General features: G+C 35.6%; 2 protein-coding genes across 3 annotated transcripts; both read right to left on the reverse strand.

Annotated features, from left to right (window-relative positions):
* Window positions 1-1084: 1084 nt before the first annotated feature.
* On the reverse strand, window positions 1085-13494 carry LOC128202988 (uncharacterized). Of its 2 annotated transcripts, none has more exons than XM_052904203.1 (8): window positions 13359-13489; window positions 9526-10846; window positions 8879-9118; window positions 8355-8580; window positions 7289-7497; window positions 5828-6636; window positions 4668-4885; window positions 1085-3266 (listed from the first exon to the last, which is right to left on the reverse strand). In XM_052904203.1, exons 2-8 carry the CDS (start codon window positions 10826-10828, stop codon window positions 3194-3196), a joined length of 3078 nt encoding a protein of 1025 aa, XP_052760163.1. In that variant the 5' UTR covers window positions 10829-10846; window positions 13359-13489; the 3' UTR covers window positions 1085-3193. The 2 variants fall into 2 exon arrangements, with proteins under 2 accessions (XP_052760163.1, XP_052760162.1); XM_052904202.1 differs by having other exon boundaries at window positions 1086-3266; window positions 9526-10859; window positions 13359-13494.
* Window positions 13495-17331: 3837 nt separating this feature from the next.
* LOC128202989 (uncharacterized) lies at window positions 17332-22178 on the reverse strand. The gene is made up of 3 exons (XM_052904205.1): window positions 22060-22178; window positions 18218-19551; window positions 17332-17809 (listed from the first exon to the last, which is right to left on the reverse strand). The coding sequence occupies exons 2-3, from the start codon at window positions 19518-19520 to the stop codon at window positions 17616-17618; spliced, it is 1497 nt and encodes a 498-aa protein (XP_052760165.1). The 5' UTR covers window positions 19521-19551; window positions 22060-22178; the 3' UTR covers window positions 17332-17615.
* Window positions 22179-22585: the final 407 nt, after the last annotated feature.

A 22585-nucleotide genomic window follows, 5' to 3' on the forward strand; every position in this document is an offset into this window, starting at 1 on the left:
TATAAGTGGATTAAGGACATATTAATACGTGACCCTCCCTTCGTTATGCTAGATTCAGGGCATATTTATTATGCTGGATCAGGGTATATTATGTGACCCCCTTTTATATAAGTGGATTAAGGACATATTAATACGTGACCCTCCCTTCGTTATGCTAGATTTAGGGCATATTTATTATGCTGGATCAGGGTATATTATGTGACCTCTTTTTATATAAGTGGATCAAGGGCATATTAATACGTGACCCTCCCTTCGTTATGCTAGATTTAGGGCATATTTATTATGCTGGATCAGGGTATATTATGTGACCTCTTTTTATATAAGTGGATTAAGGGCATATTAATACGTGACCTTCCCTTTATTATGCTAGATTCAGAGCATATTGCTTTCACTGGATTCAAGACAAATATTGTGACCCTCCCTTTATAACGCTGGATTTATGCCAAATTATGTAACCTTTCCTTATTTACGTTTGATTAAGGGGCATATTATGCGACCCTTTATAAGGCTTGATTAAGGGTGTATTACATGTATGTGACTTTTTCGTTATTTCGCTTGATTCAGATTCATTGTAAGAAAAAATTCATGCATGTTGTAATTAGGCCATTTAACGCCACCTGTCCAAACTTGGGTTTCCAGGACCGTTGCTCTTACTTCAGGAAGTACATGCTACCCAATGGCCACCATGAGGCAGCCGACAGTCCGCATGTTATTTGCAAACACCGCACATTGTCTGCGTCTAAACGTCTTGTCAGCAACGTTATACTAATACTTTGACAATGAGACAAACTTATCCTGCGATAAAATGTAAATCCTCATATTTTTTGCTAATTTCTAATTGCAATGCAATAAGTTTTGTTTAGAATTTTGAGGTCGATAATTCATAACATTTACCTTGCTATCAAAATAATGTCTGGTTTTTTTTCCAGTCCCGTGTGTTTATTTCATTTTGTTTATTGTTTTTAACATTTTTCACCCAAAATGAGTCAAGTAACAATTATACAAAATCATTGTCATAATAAAAACGACGCAATTAAAAATGATACACAATTTAGTTTAATTCGAAATAACTATGTAATAAACAAGTTTATGTTATTACAATTAGTCTCAAATTAAGTACAAAGCATTATTCATATTTCAAGAGCTAAACTCAAATTTTGTAGAAGAAAACTCAGTTTAACAAGTACTGCCTTTATGCAATTTTGGTTTTAAAGGGACTGTACACCAGATTGACCCCAAAACGAACTCAGTACAATTATTTAAAATAATGTTTTACTCTTTGATATCATAATTGTAAAAAAAAAAAAAAAAAAATGTAAAAAAAAAAATTGTGACGGAGACTGGGTTCGAACCTGTGTCGCCAAAATTGCAGTCCAGTGTTGTATCCACTGTGCTACGCAGACTTAGCCAATCCATTTGGAATATTTAAGCTATATACCTGACTTGGTAAAATCACGTGATAACATCGACTAGCCAATCACGCATAAGGAACAAATTCTTCTAGGTAGACATACCTAGTAATCTTTTCTAATGGAAACATACGAACAAAACTGTGGTACTTCAGTTTCAATGCATTTTACACATCGATACCAAGTTTACGTCAGTTTTCGACCATTTTTATTATTTTTTTTCGCTATTTCATCTTACGGAGTACAGCCCCTTTAATCCATTTTTAATGCATGTTCATTGTTTGCATCTTTTTAATGATTCAAAATTCCAAGTATTTATTAAAGTAACTTAATCATATACATGCTTCTCTTTACACGATATTATAAGTTAGACATATAATCAACGTTTTAAGAATGAAACGTTAAAAAAGATGGATTTTTTTAAATAATATAACACATATCATTAAGGTTATATCACAACAAGATGGTCATTTAATTAATTACTACACACAGAAATTTGTTTAAAGATGCACTCTTACTCACAAATAACATTAACCACAATTAATAATATTGTTTTAATATTGCGAAAAGGATGAAGAAATTTCAAAAGCAATTGTTCTCATGAAGAATACCGAGTTTAATTTGAAAGAAATGAGCATAAAACACGGTATTTCAACCTTATGAGACTATAGTAAACAACAGTAAATATTTTAGCATTCACCAATCATTTAATATTTTTGCACTTTCTGCTATTAAAAACATGGTTACAATCTTGTTTTCAGTAATTAATATTTTTCATTATGCATTTTTAGTAAGTAGTTAAAGGTTTATCACTCAAAATTGATGTTTGTTATACATGTGTATGTATTGATTTTGAATAAGAGTGTCACTTTAATGATAAAACGTAAAGTAAGAAATAGTATTGAGAGGGTAGACTTTATATAGTACAGAGAACAAATTATAATAAGGGAAAATGGCAACACAATTTGCAGTTATAAATACAATGCTAAACAATTTGATTGACAATATTTGTACGTATAATAAATGCTTCAAATATATATGTACACAATTTTAGCTGACCTTTCTTATTACTTGACTGTAACAAATCAACAAATTTTAACAATCAATGTTGTAGTAACAGCAAGAAGTTGACATGAAAAGCAGAATAAACACTGCATGATACTGTTGAGACAAAATCAAGCCAAACAAATTTCAAATTTACTGTATTGCCTGTTACTTAAATGGTGAGAAGAAAACAGTCCGATTTACAGGCTAAATAATGTTCAGTACAACATCAATTAAATGCAGATTATAGTTAACAAAGCAAAAAAGCAGACCAAACACAAAATGTCATAAGATAATGATAGTTGCTCATTTGCACCTTAACACATTTTGTATGTCCTGTTGATTATTTAAAAGCAAAAAAAAATATCCGTCCAATTTAACCATTAAAAGAACGTGTTCCTCAAAAAGTGATAAAACATTAGTGTGAAAACAATGCAAATGTTGTAAGTGACAGTGGATACAAACGGATGGTAGTGTAGGACCAAACCCTCCACCCCACCCCCACTCCGACAAATTCCTCACCGTAAGATTAAGTAGAGGGGCAAAATATCATTCATTATTTAACAATGTGTTAAATGTTGTTAAATGTTGTTAAATGCCATAAAATTATACAATTGATTAAGTACATACAAATTGTAAATAATTTTCGAAGATGAACATGGCACGTTTTATGTGATATTGGGGGACTTCTTTCAGGGGATATCGTCTGTCGCCATGCCAATGCATTTAGTAATCTTCTGTTATTCTGTTACACCTTTGGCAGCTAGCTCTTCAAGAACTCTGGATAGATATGTCGGATCCGGGTAACCAAAGCTGTAATTCATAAAAAAATAGTAGTAGTCAATCAAGTCATAGCAGTCAGTGTGTGTATTCCAAGTGATATATACTACGTCGGAAAGCAAATATTTGCTTAAATGAAGACTTAACCCAAATATAACTTTTCATTTGAAATACCATTTTAAATGTAACAAAGGTCAGTCTATGCCGCTTAAAGAGCCCCGCCTTTGATTTATTTCCAAATTTGATAAGTCATTCCTTTCATCAAACATTTCGAAAACCAGTTTCCATTATAATGTTTTGACAGTGCTCCGTCAGACGGCCGTATTGTGAAAAAGTTTGTCGAAGTGTTTTAGGAAACTTACTCGCAATCAAATACTGGTAAAAAAACGAAGGTTTGGTTCCTTAAGAGGCGTAGACTGCGATATGTTTCATTTAAAATGGTGAAGAAATAGTGAAGTATTCTTTGTTTAAAGTATTCAAATCAAAATATTGCCTTCGGACATAGCATTTTGGACGCAATTTATCACGTTGTATACACAAAATTGCAGTAAATTGATTAAAAACAAGTCCTTCAGGATAGCAGTCATGCAGTTGAGATCTGTCAAACATTCTTTTTTATCCGTCTCTACACCTGTCCCATGTTTGAGACTGAAAGGCACTTTATCTTATGTAAGAAGACACCTTGATTTACATACACGTTGACGCCAAAACACTCATACTTATAGAATAGCGTTGCGGCAAACTTCAAAGCTCATGCTATAGTCCCATATCGGGAAACTACGGCCCCTATGCACCAGTCACATATTCGACTGGGCCCGCGCGGTCCCTTTTATAGTTTGTCGGCGCCCTTGTATAAGACGCACTTTTAACGTAATCCTGCTGATAGTGGGATCTGAAAGAGGCGTCTTGAATGATTTGCACAATCGAACGGCCTCATGAGTTACTCTCATGCACATTGCAGGATACTCCTACGGGTGTATTAGCCATTGACATGCCCGACCCGAAATTCCGTCCAAATAGAACGGTATCCGAAAGGAATTCCCGGGACGCGTACTGGGGCCCTGGCGGTTTGGGCCCGTGTGATGCTGCCTACTATACGCTTACAGCCAAAGAGTATTTATATAACACATTGGTTACTTTTGAACCCACACTTAAGCTCTCGTTGCGTCTTATGACGAAGAAAAACTGCAGATGCGCCCAAAGGACAGCCACGGTACCCTTGCAACCTTTTGATATTTTGCGTTTTTCCTCGACACTTTGGCCTGTACAGTCACATCGTTATCACAGATCGGTGGATATGGACAGAGATTAAAGGCAGAAGAATGAGAAATCACAGGAATTTGAATATCTTAGAACAAGCCTGAAAATATGTTCTTAACAACATTAAGCTCAACATGTTTTATCTAAATAATACGAGTTATGAAAAAGCCTTACTGTTCAGGTCCACCGGAAGGCCGTGTCTTATGGTGAATGTCATTCCATGTGACAACCCCCTCCTTTCCTGTAGTTCTCGAATCTCCGACAGTGAATATCAAGCGTCGATCAAACGCCTTCTTCAACAGCTTGAAAACGCGCTGACCTTCTTGGTTATTTGGAAGAAATGCAAATCTCTGAACGCCGCTGTAATGAGCTCCTGGGTTTGGATGCTTTGCCTGAAGTAAAAATGTACAATTATATTAGGCTGTCCGGTTAGCGCAGTGGTTAGTGCACTCGCTTCTAACCTAGGCGACCCGTGTTCGATACCCGGCATGGGCGCAAGTGAGTTTGGTTTGTGATCACCAAGTCGGACAAGTGGGTTTCCTCCGGGTACTCCGGTTTCCCACACATCACAAGACCACACTCTCGCGCAACATCGTGCCAACGAAAATGATTAATATAAGTTGCAATTGCTTGTTTCACAACCGTTGTAAAATTACATAAGTTTTAACTACACTTATATAAATAGGAATCCTATGGTATGGACGTGTTATGTTTACATGATTGATGGCGATTTTTTAATGTCAATGGGGTTTACTTAGTTGTCTGTTTGTGTGTTAATTTTTTTATTGTCGTGCGGCCTTACTCTTTCAGAGCTACTCCGGACTGCTCCCGGGTTTTTTTCATGAGCTTCAAGTTTATAGATATCCAGTTCTGTTTTTGGCCTTTAGTAAAGCATAATCAGGATCATTATAATCACAACCAAAGCTGATAATGTAGGGTTACGAAATATGAAGTCCCCACTATGCTTAAAGGGAAAATGGAAACAAGGGGAGGAAATGTATTAAACCACATGCAGTATATTTATCCCAAATAAAGTCTTAAGTAATATTTAATGCTATTCACAAAGACGTATTAAAACAAAGAGTACACTAGTAATAGAGTATATTGAGAAGCTCTCAAGTAGGGGCCAATTGTATTAAAACTTCTCCGCATGTTATAGTGTGGTTAGTTCGCACATGCAAGCAATTAGATTGGTTCACAAACCTTATTGGATTATATAAACATTTCGACTAACTTTAACCGAACCAAACAATTAACCGGTTTTATAAAACTGACTTCAGAAGCTTTAATGCCTAGCATGACAAGACATTGATAACAAACCCCACTTATCTTACATTTTGTTTCCCTGAAAAGATCTCGTAGAATATTTCAATTGTTCCACACTCCTCAAAGCCTTGTAGCGACTCTTTTATTTCTCTGTATAGCATTTTACCGTCTGGTTGGTTCCCAGTGATGATACCAAATGGTTTCTGGCATTCGGGACACCTTGGTGTTAGTTTTGATAACTTAGCCACACAGGAGTTACAATATTCGTGGCCGCACGGTAGACTGACCAAAGACTGGAAAGAGTCAAAGCAAACTGCACATTTCATTCCTACCGGCGAGTTTGTCCTCGATCCTTTACTGGATGATTTACATTTAGTGCATCCAGATTTCATTGCAATAGCACAAATGTCGCATATCATATGCCGACAATTATCAAATTTCTTCGATCCTGTTCGCTTGCTGTCGCTGCAAATTTCACAGATACAGGTAGATGATTTATCCGTGAATTTTTTTAGTGACGTTTCTTTGTTTCCAGTCTGATGAACCACATTTTTCTCTTTGCTTGGATTATGTGGAATCCAGCCATTTTTCAAATCGGGATACATCGATGCCTGAGGGGGACCAGACTTATAAGATGAACTTCCAAAGTCGTCTCCAATGGTCTTTCCATATGCTTCACTGCTATTAGCTTTGTCATGCTGTGGATTCGTGAACCCTTTAATCGCCACTTTGATGATATTCACACGGTTCTCATTTACATCAAGAATGTGCAGTTCTTTGATGTTCAATTTCTTTGCCATTTTTGCACAGGTCAACATTACTTTTATGAAATTGTCAATAACAGCAACCAGAAATCGATCATCTGTTGCAGCTTGTTCTGTAACAATGAAAACGTGTTATTATTCGATATGCAATAAATGTTTTGCAAAGCATTACATACCATAGCTATTGTTGCTTGACTATGAAAGACAAATTCTAGTTTTATGTACAGTCAAATTTGGCCGAACGGGACGGACACCTCCATTTCCCGGCCATTCCAAACTCTTCACTTACGATTTTGCTATTCAAAGAAAATGTACTAAGCGGCCTAAGGCACTTATCATTGATCCCATGACACAATAAAACATCTTTATACGACCATCTGTTATAACCACTTGACAATTAATTCTCAAGGATATATGTTTAAAGTTAATAAGTTTCCTTGATATCTATGTTCATAGCGCTGTACAAAGATTGATGTATAAACAACAGGTAAGAAATACTCAGTCTTTGTACAAAGCTATGGTTGTTTTCTTTACTGTTTGTTTGGTCTAGGGCCAGATTTAAACCTCCTTCTTTTACGGGACCTAGGTTGGTCGTGTGGATTGGAATTTATGAAAGCGCAATTTGGTTTCATCAAACCAGGTCACAAAACCAAAGAATTCAACCTTAAAGATAAGCTCGTGTCTTTTGTAATTCTGAATTATGTCTCTCAAGAGAAAAGGGTTGAATAAAGCATGCATATTTTTATTACATCATGAATAACTTACCTGGGACTAACATCGATAAAGCCAAGACTGATGACTTGACTTTCTCATTTGCATATTCGAATAAAGATGTCGTCATTCCCTCCAAGCTTGCTAGGGATTGCTTGGAAAAATCGTACTGAGAACTTGTAAACTGGACATGAATGATACTTGTCCCTGCAAATAAACCTTTTCCACCATTGATGTGGAATATCTCCCCTTCTCGAATTTGACTAAAAAACATAAGAACACAAGTAATCGTATTTATATGAAAATCTACAGAAACAAGCTCAGTAGCCAAAAGTTTAAACATTAACCCCGTTTAATGAAACAAGTTAAACGTCAAAGACATAGAACACAAAAACAAAAAAATCACAAAAAGAAACATGGAACAACAGCACAAAACTCCACAAACAACACAGTGTATATATACTTCATAAACACTTGGTGTGTTCAAGGATTGTTAGGTTCCGCCTTTGAACGGTCAGTATAATGTAAATTTACTTTGGGATTAAAACAATTTGCAGTTCAAAACCTCACTCTTATTCCAACAATCCTGAATAAAGTAAAAAACGGAAAAGGTAAATCTTATCAAAGTATGCATTAACTTGAGAAAAAAATCATAATAAAACAATCCCTTTCACTTCTCAAATCAAATAGACTAATTATAATTGCCAGCCATCAATAAATAGTAAAACAAATTTTACAATATCGTGAGTCGTATGGGACTTGGCTTTTGTCCCAAATACGGGGTTCTTTGGTTATTCTTGACAAAGTTCTTTGTTGAGAATTGAATTATATATTACACATACATTATGAAGTAACCCATGGGAATAAACACAATTTTTTTTTAAAAATCCACAAAATAGAGTATACAAATTATTACCAACGAAACGTGAGAAATTATATTATTAGAAGAAGGTTAGATAATCGAGTGTTATGACGCCTTACCAGTAACATCTTCATATGATCTCACATCACACAGTACGGTCTTAATCCGTGAAAGGGAATTCGACAATGTGTCTGTAACCTGCACACTTTGTCGGACTCGCTAACATAAAAACATGTAAAATAAACTATAATAACGAACCCGTATTTCGCAGTTTGTTTGTTGTAGTCAGCTCCAACTTTCTTAGCAATGACACTGGCCAATCGCCCATTGCATGGACAAGTGATGGCGTCGTATTTCGCTTCCATGTCGGTAACGGATCCGGTATATAGGTAAACCTGAATCCCGCCGGCAACTAAATATTCAAACTTTCTCTTTTTTTGTTTTGTTAATGTTTCCTTCACGAAAGTGATGTCCGGTGTAGACTCTGAAACATGAATACCGTTTTTATTACAAACATGACATTCGAATTTTGTCGTTTGGGTTTAAAATATTAGGACAAAAACGTGGTTATTTCTAATACGAATGTTTTATTGTATACAGGGCAAATGTTAGCTCCGTTTGTGTTCAATACCACTCATTTACCAATACTTAAAAAACAAGTATTATATTATATTATACAAATAACAAAAACTTTTATAAATATCTAAATGATAGGTTTACATATGTGTGCAATGTGATGTGTTGTATAATGTCTGTTAATTTTGAATAATAATAAGAAGTACCTTTTGCTTTGCGCATAGTTTTGGTTCCAGCAGTATCATGGTATTTCCAAGCATTCTTAAAGTCAAGAGCAGTGGGCTCGTTCACCCATTTAGCATGCGCCTCCTTCACCATGTTAAGAATGTCCTCATTAAGGTCGAGAAAGTGAACATCTTTAACACTTCCTGTGTCTCTCATTGCAAAGGCAGCGAATCCCGTTATATACATCTCCGCACATAGTTCCTTAGGGACTCCAAAGAGGCCTAAATAAAATCATTATTAAATGAAAAAACATGATATTAAGTTCAAATAACAGCTCTCGTGTTAATAATACTTTAATGTTTGTAACAAAAAACGCTAGATTTTGTCAGAAAGCGTTTGAAATGCTATTGAAAATTCAATTTAGCTTGGATTTCCAATTCTGTTCAAATGAGTACATGCCATTTGTTGCTTGGTTTGTTAATAAAAGTAGGTGAAATAAATCATTTTCAAGCGTTACTTAACTCATTCGACAGCATTAAAGTTTGAACAATTCAGAAAAAACTGAAGGACATAACAAAGAACTACTAAAAGGCATTTTATTGTTTCTTTCGGGGCGCATGATTTTATAAAATTACTTTTAACATTTGAACAAAATGCCAATGATTTGCAGGTTTAATAAAACAATTACCTGAACTAATTGCGGGCAAAGCAACAGAAGTCCACTGCCTCTTCTTAGTAGCCTCCAAAATGTTGACTATTGTCATATGCAGGTCTTTGGCACAATCGTCGTAATGGTCTTTGTAATCCCACCATTGAGGCCCGACAGCGTGGATTATCCCCTTGCATTTAATATCTCCAGGACCCGATACATAGTTCTCAGTTACCTTCAGCAGACCGTGTTTATCTATATACTTCTTACATTCATCATCCATCTTCTTCCCGGCTGCTTTCGATATGTAGTACGCAACACCACCTCCGTGCATCATTCGCTCGTTCGCAGCATTTGTTATGCCGTCGATGTCTTTGGTCTCTGTGATCGACAGTTTGTACACGATGACTCTGAGGTTACCTACTTTGAACGTATATTGACTTTTGTCCCCTGAGCCCGTTGTTTTACCAGGCAATCTTGAAGTAACTTGTGAAGCATCTGCTCCTTGTGGGATTGTTGCTGGTGTTTTATTTTCATCTTTTACCTCTTTCCCATTAACACTATCTTTCTTGCCTTTTTGATCAGTGTGCTCTGATTTCCCAGCATCGGCCACCTCGTCCTCGGGCGGTGCTGATGGAATTAATGGGGATGATGTTTCTGCTCTTGGTGTTGCTCCCGCGCCCGGTAGACTTGTTGGAGGTTTTGTTTCTTTTTCAGTTTGATTCTTTGAACCACTCGGGTTCTTCTCCCACATTGCTTTCCCTTCATTACATTGTTTTTCTGTTCGACCCCAAAATGTTATCGATTCATCGTATAGGGCGCAAAAAGTATCATTTTGACAGTTATTGCAAAATTGTTTGGCTAATCTTTCGTCCCTTTTTCCCACTTTTACAACTATTTTTTTGCAATCTTTGATTTGGCTGATAACTCGTTGGACTTTTTCTTTAACTCTTTTGTACTGGTCATGGATACATTTAATTTCTATGTCTTCAGTGAACATTTCAGCTTGCACTTCGTCATCACCTTTCGCCATTTCATCAATTTCTTTCCTAAACAAGCATCTTCCAATATATGCAGTTTTCCCTCGAAACTGCCATATAACGTAACCATCCTTTCCCAGCGTAACTGAAACATCTTTGTGTATTTCCTTTGTTGCGTCCTGGAGATATAGCACAGCTAAATCCAGTATGTCCGTATGCTGTGCTCCAATTGTCAGAGCTTGACCATCGTAATTGGCATCCAAGTGAAACTCACCTTTGAGTTTGTCAATGATTGGGTTTATCCCATCTGGCCTTGATTTCAACTTTTTGACGATGTTGCTTGCTACCCTCTTGGTGTTCATTTTGTGCTTTCTTCTCCTCTATAAATTTAAGCTGTAAAGTATAAGGAATTCCAAATATTCTTAGTAAATAGCTCTTACACCACTGTTTGCAAAAGAATCTAGCAAAGCATGCCCTTCAATCAGTTTTACAAAGAACGACGATCACCATACTATAGTAATTCGGAACTCCTCGGCAATTTTCCATCTATAACTACACCGGAAGAATACTGGTACTTCAGAGAAGTAGTTCGTAAAATTTTAGATAATAGTATTAACTAATTGTAATGTATGAACGTGTATTTTGTATATCTAAGTTTAAAATGATTGCTGGTAAAGTATATTTTGCCTAGATAAATAAGATTCCAAAGAGAGTAAAGTCATTACGTTTAAAGTGGCACTTTTATTCGAAATCAATACAAACACATGTATAATAAACATCAATTTTGATTGATAAACCTTTAATTACATACTCAATAATGCATTTATGAAAAATATTTATTACTGATAACAAGATTGTAACTGTGTATTTAATATTAATTATGGTAAATCTTATTTATGAGTACGAGCGAATCTTTACTGGCTAAACTGAAATTACACTGCGATCTTTTTGCAATGTAAAGATGTCCGACATTGTAAACCGTCCTTATCCGATGTTGTTTTCGATGGAAAAAGGCCGAAGTGTTCCGAATGTGCCATAGCCTCGAATTAAATAGCTTTACTCCGGGTTATATGTAAGGAACTATTATAATACATTCTATTAAAGCTGCACTCTCATAGATTGAACGTTTTGACAACTGCAAACAAATGATAACAGATTGCTGGAGAAAAAATCAGATCGCAGATTTTCATATTAACGTTCGAAAATTTATGTTTTATGGCTTTAATCGTTACTCATTTGACAGGTATCAAAACGAAAAAAACAAAAAAACATGTATTTTGTGTTCAGCTAAAAATGTCAGCGAGAGTTTGCCTCTTTTTTTACCTGGGGAATTCTTAGCCACGTAACTAATAATATGGTTATTTATAAAGGCTGATATTTGTTTATTTGTACAAGAATCATAAGGGTTTTTTTGTTTTGATAAAAAATGAGTAAAATATAATAAAGTAGTAAAAAAACGCATCAACCTGTAATGTGCCCCCTTTCACGGTATTTAATTTCCAAGAAAGCGAAGTACAGGGCATTATTCTTGGTTTAAAGTAGTATGTATGCATAAACTTGTTTAAAAGCCATTAAGATACTTGAATATATTATCTTCTCTTCATGTATCATGTTTCTCAAAACTACTCAAGAGTGTATATTACAATCTTGGTGCAGATAATATTAAAACAAGTCGTAACAACATGTGGTCGCTTGTAAATGTTGAAATATATGGAAGAAGTAGTTTGAATATAAAAGGGAAGTTTCTTTGCTTGAACGGAATGGCTGGCGGTGTTCTTCTTTAATTTAATTTGATAATTGCGCATAACTATGTAGTATTTCAAAAACTATGTGTTATTTTTTAAATACTGGTTAAATTTCAATCCACAAAACAAATAAAGGGAACTATGACACAAATATGTTAATCATTAATTAAAGCTGCACTCTTACAATTTTAATCTTTTGACATTTTTTTGAAATAAAATTATCTTGAAATGAGCCATTTTTGCGTTCATGTCTGAAAACCAGAGATAAGATATAAGACTGCTGATAGGATAGCATATATCAGGGGTTTTTTATATTTACGTTTGAAAATTGATGTTTTATGGCTATAAGCGCCACTTAAGCTTTAAGCCAAAATGAGTAGATTCTGAGACAATGAAAAATGTCAAAACTGTCAAATTGTGAGAGTGCAGCTTTAATATATAAGCTGAAATAAGATATCTATTAAAACGGGCCGCTGTGACATAGTTATAAATCTAGGTCTTAATTACAATGGCAAATATTTGTATAATTAGTAGAACAAGATACATATTTCTAAAGACGGATATAAATTGACCTGGTTCTACATTTGTATATCCAAATAATTAAAATCATTTACAATTTGATTATCCTTATGCAGTTTGGAATTTAAAATTTTGCTTCCGCTTCTAAGTTCTAAAAACCTGCAATTATAAACAAATAAACCAGACACCATAAACAATTACTCAATAATATTTTTTTTGATAATTGAGTAATTATCCTTACTTACTTAGCGGGAATCAGCGTCTTTATCAATTAACTTAAAAACCAGCATGCCATTTACTGTGCGTATGTAAATATTTTTTTCCATTTTTGTGTAAATAGAAAAATGTATTATTGAACATTTGTAATGTATATTTGTACCAATTAAACTTGCTGTATATATGTTATGTTCTCCATATAATAAACGATCTATCTGTCTACAGAATGACAGTTATGGTCATTATAACAAAGCCCAAAAATGTTTCCAATATTTGAAAATTATTTTTGACTCAAAGCTAAGTATGAAGTACATGTATCAGTTTACGTTAAATCATCGTCGAAATATCAGGTTATAATTGAATCAATGAATACTAATAGCACTAAACAATGCAACAATGTTTATAAACGTACCTTTTAAACACTCGATACATGCTTCATCTCACACAAAAACAATAAAACTAACGTTGACAAAGGAGATTATTTAAACTTCCTTCTTCAATTTTCAAAACCGAAAGTACAATAGTTTATGTGCTAACGTTGGTATATTTGCCAATCTTAAACGATGAATTACAGTATCGATCCGTGATCAATACTTCAAGTTGAGGCGGTATGCATAAAATACCAGATTGCTATAGCACGACCAGTTTATATCAAGTAATGGCTCCGAGTCAAGAATTCCGTACACTCTATTTCGTTGATTAGCCTACATTTACGTGACTTGGTAAATTCAATTGTTGGACAATGACGTCATCATCGTCAAACTGAAATAATCAACTTACCTGAGTTTAAACGATAATTTATCAGTCGGTATAGCTAGCTCAGAATAAATGAGTTTAAATAGCAATACATGAACTATATAAAACTTGTACGCACGACTATAAACGCACTATTCCGATAAGAGAGGCAAAACAAGGTACTTGGTAGAAGAGAACTTAAAGCTGCTCTCTCATAGATTGACCATTTTAACACCTTTTTATTTTTTATCTTGTAAAGAGCATTTTTTTTCGTTAATATCTGCAAACCAATGATGTAAGATTGCTGACAAAAAATCAGATCGTTGATTTTCATATTTCCGGTCGAAAAATAATGTTTTATGGCTTAAACGACTACGAATGGTTTAAGAAAAATTCACTTAAAAATAAAATGGCTCGTTCCAAGACAAAAAAAAAATAAAAAAAAGTTGTCAAAACGTTCAATCTGTGAGAGTGCAGCTTTATATGAATTCGATGGATAAATGTGGATGCATGATTGCGTCACCTTATTGCAATAACTCAATAACTGCATATAAAAATAGAAGCAGATAATGAGTTATTGCACTAAGGTGACGCAATCCTGTATCCACATTTGCAAGCATTAAAGATGCACTCTTACTCCCTAATAAGAGATACCACAATTAAAACAATTGTTTAATATACCAAAAAAAGGATGAATAAATGTCGAGAACAATAGTTCTTATGAAGGATACAGAGTTTAATTTGAAAGAAAGGTGCAGAAAGCATCGTATTTCTATCTTATGAGATGATAGTAGATCGCACTAAATATTTAAGTACTCACCAATCATTTAAATATTTTTTGCACGTTCAGCTATTAAAAACACGGTTACAATCTTGTTATCAGTAATTCATATTGTCCATAAATTCTATGCACCAGTCAATTGGGGTACACCGGGAAAAGTCGGGGAAATGGGCCGTGTTTTTACCTTCCAGGTGGCCCCAGTGTGGGTATACCACGTGATAAATTACGTCATATGCTACGTCGGAAGGCAACATTCTGCTTAAAATGAAGACTTAAAACACACAACTTTTCTTTTATAACATCATTTTGAATGAAACAAAGGTCTGTATATGTCGCTTAATGAGCCCCGCTTTTGTTTCATAACCGGAGTTTGATACAGTGAAAGGTTTCATCAAACATTTCGACAAGCCTGTTTCCAAAATACTGTTTTGACAGTGCGCCGTCAAACGGCAGTATTGTGAAAAGGTTTGTCGAAGTGTTTTAAGATACTAAACTCTCAATTAAACTCTGGTAAACAAAGATCGGAGGTGGAGCTCCGTAAGCGGCGTAGACTGCGCTTTGTTTCATTTAAAATGGTGAAATAATAGTGAAGTTATCTGTGTTTAAAGTCTTCGTTAAAGTCTACGTAACGCATACAGCTCACACGTATCGCATACAACTCACACGTAACGCATCCAGCTCACACGTATCGCATACAACTCATACGTAACGAATTAAGCTCACACGTAACGAATATAGCTCACACATAAGGCATATAGCTCACACATAACGCATATAGCTCACAAATAACGCATACAGCTCACACATAACTCCTAAAGCTCTCACGTAACACATACAGCTCACACGTAACCCATACAGCTCACGCTTAACGCATTTTACCCACACGTAACGCAAACAGCTCACACGTAACGCATAAAGCTCGCCTGTAACAAATATAGCTCAAACGTAACGCATTAAGCTCACACGTAACGCATACAGCTCATATGTCATACCTACAGCTCACACGTCACTCTAACAGCTCACACATAATGCCTACATCTCACACGTAATGCATACAACTCACACGTAACGCATATAGCTCACAAATAACGCATCCAGCTCACATGTACTGAAAAAATCTCCCACATAACGCATATAGCTCATACTTTACGCATATAGCTCACACGTAACGCATAGAGCTCACACGCAACGCATAGAGCTCACATGTAACGCATAGGGCTCACACGTAACGCATAGAGCTCACACGTAACGCATATAGCTCTCACGTAAAGCATATAGCTCACACGTAACGCATACAGCTCACACGTTACGCGTACAGCTCACACTTTATGCATACAGCTCACACGTAATGCATATAGCTCACACGTTATACATATAGCTTACACGTAACGCATACAGCTCTCATGTAACACATATGGCTCAATCGTAACGCATACTGTATATCTAACTCATAACGTATGCTGCTCACATGTTACGCATATAGCTCACACGTTACGCAAACAACTCACACGAAACGCACACATCTCACACGTAACGCATACAGCTCACACGTAACGCATACAGCTCACACGTTACACATATGGCTCACACGTAAGGTACACAGCTCACACGTAACGCATCAAGCTCACACGTAATGCATACAGCTCACACGTTACGCATATAGCTCACACTTAACGCATATAGCTTACACGTAACGCATATAGCCCACAAGTAACGTATATAGCCCACACGTAACGCATTAAGCCCACAGGTATCGCATCCAGCTCACACGTATTTCAAACAGCACACACGTAACGCAAATAGCTAACACGTAACGCATACAGCTCAAATGTAACACATATGGCTCACACATAACGCATATAGCTCGCGCATAACGCATAAAGCTTACACTTAACGCCTACAGCTCACACGTAACGCATTAAGCTCACGCGTAACGCATACAGCTAGAATGTAGCAAGTATGGCTCACACGTAACGCATACAGCTCACACGTAACGCATATAGCTCGCGCATAACGCATACAACTCACACGTAACGCATACAGCTTACACGTAGCGCATACAGCTCACACGTAACGCATATAGCTCACACATAACGTATATAGCTCACACGTAACGCATACAGCTAACATGTAACGTATATAGCTCACACATAACGCATCCAGCTTACACATAACGCATACTGCTCACATGAAACATATTTGGCTCATTCGTTACGCACATAGCTTACACATAACGCATACAGCTCACACGTAAAGCATACAGCTCACACGCAACTCATACAGCTCACACGTAATGCATACAGCTCACACGCAACTCATACAGCTCACACGTAATGCATACAGCTCACACGCAACTCATACAGCTCACACGTAAAGTATACAGCTCACACGCAACTCATACAGCTCACACGCAACTCATACAGCTCACACGTAAAGCATACAGCTCACACGCAACTCATACAGCTCACACGTAAAGCATACCGCTCACACGCAACTCATACAGCTCACACGTAACTCATACAGCTCACACGCAACTAATACAGCTCACACGCAACTCATACAGCTCACACGCAACTCATACAGCTCACACGTAAAGCATACAGCTCACACGCAACTCATACAGCTCACACGTAAAGCATACAGCTCACACGCAACTCATACAGCTCACACGTAAAGCATACAGCTCACACGCAACTCATACAGCTCACACGTAATGCATATGGCTCGGTCGTAATACATATATCTCACAAACAAACGCATAGAGCACAGACATGGCGCTTATAGCCAACACGTCACGCATATAACTCATACGTTACGCATAAAGCTGTGAGTAATGCACAAGGTAATGTATTTTGCTGTATGCAAAGATCCTTTATTGATACATTACAAATGTAAAAAAGTCATAATAGTTACAATGCTATGAATAAAGATAATAGTTATGTTATGACTAAAGGTTGCTAAAATAATTTTATCTTGAATAATATGCGTTACATGTTCATCGTTGTGGGAAAATGAGTCATTATTTATGACAGTAAATTCAAAACAAGTGCAGACGTTGACAGCAGAATCGAAAATGACATCGCGTTTCCAACAGACACGCCGGCAATATCTTCGCCATAGATTGCCAAAATTCGGCAAGGTCCGCCACTTCCGTCACGCATTCTTAAAGTCAAGAGCAGTAGGCTCGTTCACCCATTTAGCATGCGCCTCCTTCACCATGTTAAGAATGTCCTCATTAAGGTCGAGAAAGTGAACATCTTTAACACTTCCTGTGTCTCTCATTGCAAAGGCAGCGAATCCCGTTATATACATCTCCGCACATAGTTCCTTAGGGACTCCAAAGAGGCCTAAATAAAATCATTATTAAATGAAAAAACATGATATTAAGTTCAAATTACAGCTCTCGTGTTAATAATACTTTAATGTTTGTAACAAAAAAACGCTAGATTTTGTCAGAAAGCGTTTGAAATGCTATTGAAAATTCAATTTAGCTTGGATTTCCAATTCTGTTCAAATGAGTACATGCCATTTGTTGCTTGGTTTGTTAATAAAAGTAGGTGAAATAAATCATTTTCAAGCGTTACTTAACTCATTCGACAGCATTAAAGTTTGAACAATTCAGAAAAAACTGAAGGACATAACAAAGAACTACTAAAAGGCATTTTATTGTTTCTTTCGGGGCGCATGATTTTATAAAATTACTTTTAACATTTGAACAAAATGCCAATGATTTGCAGGTTTAATAAAACAATTACCTGAACTAATTGCGGGCAAAGCAACAGAAGTCCACTGCCTCTTCTTAGTAGCCTCCAAAATGTTGACTATTGTCATATGCAGGTCTTTGGCACAATCGTCGTAATGGTCTTTGTAATCCCACCATCGAGGCCCGACAGCGTGGATTATCCCCTTGCATTTAATATCTCCAGGACCCGATACATAGTTCTCAGTTACCTTCAGCAGACCGTGTTTATCTATATACTTCTTACATTCATCATCCATCTTCTTCCCGGCTGCTTTCGATATGTAGTACGCCACACCACCTCCGTGCATCATTCGCTCGTTCGCAGCATTTGTTATGCCGTCGATGTCTTTGGTCTCTGTGATCGACAGTTTGTACACGATGACTCTGAGGTTACCTACTTTGAACGTATATTGACTTTTGTCCCCTGAGCCCGTTGTTTTACCAGGCAATCTTGAAGTAACTTGTGAAGCATCTGCTCCTTGTGGGATTGTTGCTGGTGTTTTATTTTCATCTTTTACCTCTTTCCCATTAACACTATCTTTCTTGCCTTTTTGATCAGTGTGCTCTGATTTCCCAGCATCGGCCACCTCGTCCTCGGGCGGTGCTGATGGAATTAATGGGGAGGATGTTTCTGCTCTTGGTGTTGCTCCCGCGCCCGGTAGACTTGTTGGAGGTTTTGTTTCTTTTTCAGTTTGATTCTTTGAACCACTCGGGTTCTTCTCCCACATTGCTTTCCCTTCATTACATTGTTTTTTTGTTCGACCCCAAAATGTTATCGATTCATCGTATAGGGCGCAAAAAGTATCATTTTGACAGTTATTGCAAAATTTTTTGGCTAATCTTTCGTCCCTTTTTCCCACTTTTACAACTATTTTTTTGCAATCTTTGATTTGGCTGATAACTCGTTGGACTTTTTCTTTAACTCTTTTGTACTGGTCATGGATACATTTAATTTCTATGTCTTCAGTGAACATTTCAGCTTGCACTTCGTCATCACCTTTCGCCATTTCATCAATTTCTTTCCTAAACAAGCATCTTCCAATATGTGCAGTTTTCCCTCGAAACTGCCATATAACGTAACCATCCTTTCCCAGCGTAACTGAAACATCTTTGTGTATTTCCTTTGTTGCGTACTGGAGATATAGCACAGCTAAATCCAGTATGTCCGTATGCTGTGCTCCAATTGTCAGAGCTTGACCATCGTAATTGGCATCCAAGTGAAACTCACCTTTGAGTTTGTCAATGATTGGGTTTATCCCATCTGGCCTTGATTTCAACTTTTTGACGATGTTGCTTGCTACCCTCTTGGTGTTCATTTTGTGCTTTCTTCTCCTCTATAAATTTAAGCTGTAAAGTATAAGGAATTCCAAATATTCTTAGTAAATAGCTCTTACACCACTGTTTGCAAAAGAATCTAGCAAAGCATGCCCTTCAATCAGTTTTACAAAGAACGACGATCACCATACTATAGTAATTCGGAACTCCTCGGCAATTTTCCATCTATAACTACACCGGAAGAATACTGGTACTTCAGCATAAGTAGTTCGTAAAATTTTAGATAATAGTATTAACTAATTGTAATGTATGAACGTGTATTTTGTATATCTAAGTTTAAAATGATTGCTGGTAAAGTATATTTTGCCTAGATAATTAAGATTCCAAAGAGAGTAAAGTCATTACGTTTAAAGTGGCACTTTTATTCGAAATCAATACAAACACATGTATAATAAACATCAATTTTGATTGATAAACCTTTAATTACATACTCAATAATGCATTTATGAAAAATATTTATTACTGATAACAAGATTGTAACTGTGTATTTAATATTAATTATGGTAAATCTTATTTATGAGTACGAGCGAATCTTTAATGGCTAAACTGAAATTACACTGCGATCTTTTTGCAATGTAAAGATGTCCGACATTGTAAACCGTCCTTATCCGATGTTGTTTTCGATGGAAAAAGGCCGAAGTGTTCCGAATGTGCCATAGCCTCGAATTAAATAGCTTTACTCCGGGTTATATGTAAGGAACTATTATAATACATTCTATTAAAGCTGCACTCTCATAGATTGAACGTTTTGACAACTGCAAACAAATGATAACAGATTGCTGGAGAAAAAATCAGATCGCAGATTTTCATATTAACGTTCGAAAATTAATGTTTTATGGCTTTAATTGTTACTCATTTGACAGGTATCAAAACGAAAAAAAACAAAACATGTATTTTGTGTTCAGCTAAAAATGTCAGCGAGAGTTTGCCTCTTTTTTTACCTGGGGAATTCTTAGCCACGTAGGTAATAATATGGTTATTTATAAAGGCTGATATTTGTTTATTTGTACAAGAATCATAAGGGTTTTTTTGTTTTGATAAAAAATGAGTAAAATATAATAAAGTAGTAAAAAAACGCATCAACCTGTAATGTGCCCCCTTTCACGGTATTTAATTTCCAAGAAAGCGAAGTACAGGGCATTCTTCTTTAAATGGTTTAAAGTAGTATGTATGCATAAACTTGTTTAAAAGCCATTAAGATACTTGAATATAGTATCTTCTCTTCATGTATCATGTTTCTCAAAACTGCTCAAGAGTGTATATTACAATCTTGGTGCAGATAATATTAAAACAAGTCGTAACAACATGTGGTCGCTTGTAAATGTTGAAATATATGGAAGAAGTAGTTTGAATATAAAAGGGAAGTTTGTTTGCTTGAACGGAATGGCTGGCGGTGTTCTTCTTTAATTTAATTTGATAATTGCGCATAACTATGTAGTATTTCAAAAACTATGTGTTATTTTTTAAATACTGGTTAAATTTCAATCCACAAAACAAATAAAGGGAACTATGACACAAATATGTTAATCATTACTTAAAGCTGCACTCTTACAATTTTTAATCTTTTGACATTTTTTTGAAATAAAATTATCTTGAAATGAGCCATTTTTGCGTTCATGTCTGGAAACCAGAGATAAGATATAAGACTGCTGATAGGATAGCATATATCAGGGGTTTTTTATATTTACGTTTGAAAATTGATGTTTTATGGCTATAAGCGCCACTTAAGCTTTAAGCCAAAATGAGCAGATTCTGAGACAATGAAAAAAAATGTCAAAACTGTCAAATTGTGAGAGTGCAGCTTTAATATATAAGCTGAAATAAGATATCTATTAAAACGGGCCGCTGTGACATAGTTATAAATCTAGGTCTTAATTACAATGGCAAATATTTGTATAATTAGTAGAACAAGATACATATTTCTAAAGACGGATATAAATTGACCTGGTTCTACATTTGTATATCCAAATAATTAAAATCATTTACAATTTGATTAAACTTATGCAGTTTGGAATTTAAAATTTTGCTTCCGCTTCTAAGTTCTAAAAATCTGCAATTATAAACAAATAAACCAGACACCATAAACAATTACTCAATAAATTATTTTTTTGATAATTGAGTAATTATCCTTACTTACTTAGCGGGAATCAGCGTCTTTATCAATTAACTTAAAAACCAGCATGCCATTTACTGTGCGTATGTAAATATTTTTTTCCATTTTTGTGTATATAGAAAAATGTATTATTGAACATTTGTAATGTATATTTGTACCAATTAAACTTGCTGTATATATGTTATGTTCTCCATATAATAAACGATCTATCTGTCTACAGAATGACAGTTATGGTCATTATAACAAAGCCCAAAAATGTTTCCAATATTTGAAAATTATTTTTGACTCAAAGCTAAGTATGAAGTACATGTATCAGTTTACGTTAAATCATCGTCGAAATATCAGGTTATAATTGAATCAATGAATACTAATAGCACTTAACAATGCAACAATGTTTATAAACGTACCTTTTAAACACTCGATACATGCTTCATCTCACACAAAAACAATAAAACTAACGTTGACAAAGGAGATTATTTAAACTTCCTTCTTCAATTTTCAAAACCGAAAGTACGATAGTTTATGTGCTAACGTTGGTATATTTGCCAATCTTAAACGATGAATTACAGTATCGATCCGTGATCAATACTTCAAGTTGAGGCGGTATGCATAAAATACCAGATTGCTATAGCACGACCAGTTTATATCAAGTAATGGCTCCGAGTCAAGAATTCCGTACACTCTATTTCGTTGATTAGCCTACATTTACGTGACTTGGTAAATTCAATTGTTGGACAATGACGTCATCATCGTCAAACTGAAATAATCAACTTACCTGAGTTTAAACGATAATTTATCAGTCGGTATAGCTAGCTCAGAATAAATGAGTTTAAATAGCAATACATGAACTATATAAAACTTGTACGCACGACTATAAACGCACTATTCCGATAAGAGAGGCAAAACAAGGTACTTGGTAGAAGAGAACTTAAA

Source organism: Mya arenaria, chromosome 9 (genome assembly GCF_026914265.1).
Source record: "Mya arenaria isolate MELC-2E11 chromosome 9, ASM2691426v1".
Taxonomy (NCBI): Eukaryota; Metazoa; Mollusca; class Bivalvia; order Myida; family Myidae; genus Mya; species Mya arenaria.

What these genes read in the sequence shown, in the direction of transcription:
- LOC128202989 (XM_052904205.1), bottom strand. Translation starts at nt 19,520, where the DNA reads ATGAACACCAAGAGGGTAGCAAGCAACATCGTCAAAAAGTTGAAATCA. An exon ending in TTTGCCCGCAATTAGTTCAG is followed by an intron (nt 17,810 to 18,217) that starts GTAATTGTTTTA and finishes GATTTTATTTAG; the next exon opens with GCCTCTTTGGAGTCCCTAAG.
- LOC128202988 (XM_052904203.1), bottom strand. Translation starts at nt 10,828, where the DNA reads ATGAACACCAAGAGGGTAGCAAGCAACATCGTCAAAAAGTTGAAATCA. An exon ending in AAACAAACTGCGAAATACGG is followed by an intron (nt 7,498 to 8,354) that starts GTTCGTTATTAT and finishes TATGTTTTTTAG; the next exon opens with TCAAATTCGAGAAGGGGAGA. An exon ending in TTTATCGATGTTAGTCCCAG is followed by an intron (nt 6,637 to 7,288) that starts GTAAGTTATTCA and finishes TCATTGTTACAG; the next exon opens with AACAAGCTGCAACAGATGAT.